We start from the raw sequence: 5,657 nt of genomic DNA, 5'->3' as shown, positions 1-5,657 counted from the left end.
AGTAAGACAATGCAAGATTATAGTAACTGTCACTTCTACATAGCATTGGTGCCCTGGGAGACATTCTGATGGAACCCAGACAAATTCCATTCCCACTCCAGAAACTGAACCAGAGGGCAGATATGAGTGCTATATAGAAAGGAAATAATGCTAGAAAGGGTTATTTTTTAACTAAAATATTTGCAAACCTATATTTCCATTTCTATTGAAACACAGACCATGACTCTTTACAATTTACTCTGAAGCTCTAGAGATGTCTTCTGTTGCTTCTAGAACTCTTTCTTGAAATGATCAGAGAAGTAAAGCTAGAAGACTCTGCAAAACTGGTTTAGGAGAACAAATTTCATGTGGCAGCAAAAGCAGTGGCCTTTAGCTGGCCTGGCCTTTTTCCCTGGCTGCTCAGAACCATCCTTAGTTTAGGAATTCACCTAGTCATTCAGCTGTTAATTTCCCTCTCAACACTGAACTTTTCCACTTCTCTAAGGGGTGTTGTTGACTTAGGGGGTTCAGTTATGTCTAAGAACCTGGGGTCTCTTGCCTAAGGAACTGGGATGGAGGTCTATCTGTTTCATACTCAGAAAACAGCCTAAGGGTAGGGCAGCAAGGAGTCGCAGCTTCTTGGATCTGGACGGCCTTTTCTCCTGCACGTCTGTAAAGATTGGCAGCATGTTTTAGAGGGTTTCCGGAAGATTTAACTTTTGCTCCTCTGGTCAGGGTGACTCTTCTTTATTCTGAGGCAGTGTGTCCAGGACCTCTTTCCCAGGCGGGTTCCCCATGGCTTCTTCGTAGGAGGGTGGCAGGCAGGTCACGTGCAGAGTCCCAGAGACCGGCAGTGGGGAGTAGGGGACACTCTGCTCGCTGCCCCAAGGCAGACTGGGCAAGAAGTCGGTCACCTCTCCGGAAGTGGGCTCTGGGAGGTCGATGCTGAACACCTGGCCTTGGATCTGTCGGGCCTGGCAGCGGCGGTACAGGAAGAGCAGCAGGAAGGCCAGGAAAAGCATGATGGTGGCCGGAAGCAGGATGCACAGGAAAGGCTCCACATCCGCCTGGGCGGAACTCACCTGCTGGGTGCCCTGCAGTTAGCAATGAGATGAGACAGAAGAGCAGGGAAGGTGGGTCTCGCGAGTATACCCAGGGACCCCTAGGTGAAATAAAGTGAATGACACACCAAAGTGTGTATTCAGAATATCCAAGCATACATTGACATCGAAGTTAAAAATGTTAGAATATCTTTATTTTGGTAAGTCCCACTTATTATTTTCACTGGGAACCCTTATCGCTTAAATGCTTACTTTGTTTAAAATTAGGCCAACAGTGTTTCATTGGCACAGATGACTTACATAACGTTCATCTTTAATTCTGGAACAAAAATCTCACATGGTTATAAGTTCATACCACATGTAAATAATTAATGAGTTTGGGTTTTATAGCTGCACTTAGAGTTATAATTAATCCCTATTATGTAATATTGGTATGACAAACAGAATCGAAAGCTTATTAATTTATATATTTTTATTTTTGTAGGAGATGTTGAGACAGTCTTGCTATGGTTGGCTTTGAACTTGTAGAGATTCTCTTTGCCTCTGACCCCTGGGCACTGGGATCATAGGTATACACGACTACCTGTGACCCAAAAGTTTCTGAAATTTTTAAGAAAAAAAGAACTTACACATAATCCAATATGGTGATTCAAATCTGTAATCCCAGCATTGGGGAGGGAAGGGGTGAAAGGAGAGGAGTCCAATGAGTCTACCCTTTGCTGCACAGTGAGTTTGAGATCAGCCCAGGGCACATGAGTGAAAACAAGCAAATCACATGAAAATTCTCATACAACCCAAAGGGTTTTAATTTTACAGTGTTAGCTCACAAGAATAATAATGGTTCCTGATGGGGTCAATAATGTCATGAATTGATGCTTCAATAGCAGAGTTGAAATGCAGACTAAAAATGCTGTTGTAATTGCATGTATACTGTTTTAAAGATTAGTTACTAAGGGGATGGAGAGATGGCTCAGTGGTTAAGAGTACTGCCTGCTCTTCCAATGGTTCTGAGTTCAATTCCCAGCAACCACATGGTGGCTCATAACCATCTGTAGTGAGGTGCCCTCTTCTGGCCTTCAGGCATACACACAGACAGAATATTATATACATAATAAATAATTTTTTTAAAAAAAGATCAGTTACTAAGAATGCATTTCAAAGTTTGTGTATTATATAAATAAAACACAATGTAAAAATGCAAATATCTGTGACCATGGGAAAGGAAATATTTTAAAGGTGAAAAGAATGTGATGATGATGATAATAAATAATAGTGATAATAATAATAATAATAATAATAGAGGCTAAAGAGATGGCTCAGAGATTATGAGCACTCACTGCTCTTCCGGAGGTTCCGAGTTCAATTCCCAGTAACCACTTAGAGGCTCACAACCATCTATAATTAGATCTGATGCCCTCTTCTGGTATGCAGGCAAAATGTGCAGACAGAACACTGTACACATAATCAATAAGCAAATCTTTAAGAATAAATAAAGGAAGAAAAAGATAGGAAGAACGAAAGTAAAAGGAAAACAAAATAAGGCAATGAGATAGCAAGTTCACTTGCATAGGAATAGTAAGCATAGACGCTGCCTTGAGAGTTGTTGCTCTCCTCCTCACTCTTACTGTTGGACTTCTGTCTGATGTTGATGGAATTGGCAGGACAACTGACTCATCCTGCTTTGTGTGGATAATCTTTCCTTATTCCCTAAAGGCTTTACAATGTGTGTTTTTCTGGCTCAGAGTTAGATGTTGGTTCTGTGCTTACACTGCCATATTTTTTTTATTCTTGGTAATACATGAATTCGGAACTTTTACCTCAAGCAAACTAGAAAGCCAAACCCTTCATAAGAAACAGAGCAGCTGTGGTCTTTGAGTTTTGACAGCTATCATTTTTGAAATCCCTCTCCTCTGTGACCATCGAGAACACTTACCCTCTCTGGATGTGAGTTTTCTCCTCTTGGTAATGGAAATAATGGTGTCTGATTTTGAGGATTCCAAAAGAACAAAGTGAATTAATGTGTTTAAAGATCTCAGTGAATGGTGAGTCTTTATCTTCATGTTTCAATGGTCTCAAATTTTCTAACAGTAAAATACTAAAGACAGCTGGGTAGTGGTGGCACACACCTTTAATCCCAGTGATTGGGACACAGAGGCAGGAGGATCTCTGTGAATTTAAGGCCAGCCTGGTCTACAAAGTCAGTTCCAGGACAACCAGGGCTACACAGAGAAACTCTGTTTCAAAAAAAATAAATCCTAAGATTAAAAAGAAAACAGAAAAAAACCCTAGAAATTGTGCTAATAAGGCTAGAAAGTAAGGTGAGCATAAAACATAGTACTACTAAATTCATATTTAATGTGTATATGTATATATTCAGTAGAAATTAGTAATATATTTTGTGGTTAATTGATATTTTTAAACTAGAGAAGTTTTTGTTTTCTCACATGTAATCTAGTTTAATATCGGAATAATGTACTTAATATCTATTGAACATTTTATGGACCTTTTGGTTGTAAAAGCATAAAAAGTCGTAAAACAATAAAGAATCCATTGACATAACAAATCAAATTTGAGTAAAGAAGAAATTTAACTATAATTTGTTTTCTCTTTCTAGTTTAGTCATTAATATGTTAAAGCTACCATCCTTTTAAAAATAATAATCACCCTAAAAAACACAGATCTTTTTTTGCAAAGTATTTTTAAATTTATTTTATATTAATAACAGATGATAATGCTTTCTGGTCTACTATGGTCATCAAATTTTAAATTCTTTATTATACTTGATAAATTTAATATGCACTGGATACAAAGATACTTAACATTCTATTTAAAAGGTTTTATGTCATAGATGCTGCTGCTTAAAATGATGACACCTTTAGTATTATCACTATTAGTTGCAAAAAATGAGAAAGAAAAAATACAGCTCTAAATGAAATCATTATCACTGTTACTTTTGTGCAAATGCTAAATAGTATTAGAAGTGTTCTTGTTTTGCTCTATTATTTATCATTCAGAGTACTGCAACCTCTTGAGACAAAGTACTTTATTTTTCCAGTTAAGAAAAATTTCAGAGCTATAGGTCAAATGCATTATAGCACTTTTAATTTCCTTATTTGATTATTCATGCTGTGATGGCTGAAATTATTATTAATATAGAAAAGTTATTATTCCTTAATATAGAAAAGTTATTATTCCTGCTCAAAGCCTCTAAAATTATTTCCTGTGCTCAAAGTTGTCTGTTAATTTCTAATAATTTTCTGATGTCTGTGCTTACTCAAGGGACATTTTAGGAAAATTCTGAGTTCAAGCTATAGCATGGGAAAGATCTATCTTTTTATTCACTAGTATGTATTTTCTATGAATACATGTTTAGGAGATTTTAAACACCAATCTCTCCAGTTTTCTAGAAAATGAGAAAATAAGTTCATTTCCATTTCTTGTGTGGTCAGCCTGCTATCATTTACCCTCTAATTTTATAGCATCTTTGTTCTTAGATTTCTATGTTTCTTTTCTTTAAAGCTGCTCAAGATTGATACTCCTTGGTGGTTTGCCAGACAACTTGAAGCAGCTGCTGTATTTCTTAGTGAAAGAGAAAACTTCCTCAATCCCCTGCTCTCCTTCCTGAAGATGCTCGGTTTCTGTGAACTGTTAGGCACAGCACTCACTACACAACTGGGAAGAACAGCCTAAACCTCTTAGTCTTATATATAGCATCTAGACATTGCATGCTGAACAAAGAACATAGCTACAACACATTAATAAAAAGCTCCTGGTTTCTAGCCTCAGGTGTTCTTTGATCTATAATTGATAGAACAAATATTCCAATACATTCATGGTTGCCAACCCCGTCCCCCAGCTCTCACGTATTTCCTACAGATTGCTAATCACAGAACTCAAATTCTTATTATATCAGTTTAATACTCTGAGTGTCCACTAAGTTTTAAAATACAGGCATTGTTGGGTTAAAGAGCTAAGTAACATACTTCAGGGGGGAAAAATGGCTGAATCCAGAGATACAGACCTGCAGTTGGGTCTCCAGAAGTGGCAGGCTGGGTTCGCTGGTTAGCCACTCGTACGTCCCCCTGCCAGCATGGCCAAACTTCCTCCAGCTGCTGCCCAGCAGTCCCCTCATGTTCCTTCCACCCGGCTGCCCAGATTCCACAATGCTGCTTGCTCTTGGCTTGGATTCAGGGTGGGTGTGTTGGTAAACCTGCCTTCTGATGAGTGGCAAGAGGAAAATTAGTCCAAGCCGAGGGACTTCTCCGGACTGGGTTGAAACTCAGTGCTTTTCGGTGGGTTTTGTGGCCTTTCTCACCAGAAGGGTCGCATAATGTTCTTAGAAATGGCAAAGATTCCAGGTGAGTTCCGTGCATTGCGCCCTTAGAAAGTGTGGGTTCATGCTCTCTGTGTATAAAGAGCTGTTCATATTTAGACGTGACTAAGACCCACCTCCTTCCCTGACCATTTTCTTCTCAGAGCCACATCTGATCAAACAAAACCACACAGGCTGAATTATCCTCAACGGTTCCTGGATTCCATAGTACGAAACAGCAAAGAGGTATTTGGTAGAGAATCAAGGACCATTAATAATTCTTTACTGAATTATTTAGATGAAAG

The 5,657-nt window shown here is 38.6% G+C and overlaps 1 protein-coding gene across 1 annotated transcript; it reads right to left on the bottom strand.

Annotated features, from left to right (window-relative positions):
• Window positions 1–710: 710 nt before the first annotated feature.
• Smim28 (small integral membrane protein 28) lies at window positions 711–5,189 on the bottom strand. Its single transcript, XM_075942628.1, has 2 exons — window positions 5,062–5,189; window positions 711–1,073 (listed from the first exon to the last, which is right to left on the bottom strand). Exons 1-2 carry the CDS (start codon window positions 5,170–5,172, stop codon window positions 711–713), a joined length of 474 nt encoding a protein of 157 aa, XP_075798743.1. The 5' UTR covers window positions 5,173–5,189.
• Between the last annotated feature and the right edge of the window lie 468 nt (window positions 5,190–5,657).

This window comes from Microtus pennsylvanicus, chromosome 1 (assembly GCF_037038515.1).
Source record: "Microtus pennsylvanicus isolate mMicPen1 chromosome 1, mMicPen1.hap1, whole genome shotgun sequence".
Classification (NCBI taxonomy): domain Eukaryota; kingdom Metazoa; phylum Chordata; class Mammalia; order Rodentia; family Cricetidae; genus Microtus; species Microtus pennsylvanicus.
This window is presented reverse-complemented; position numbering and strand designations above follow the sequence as displayed.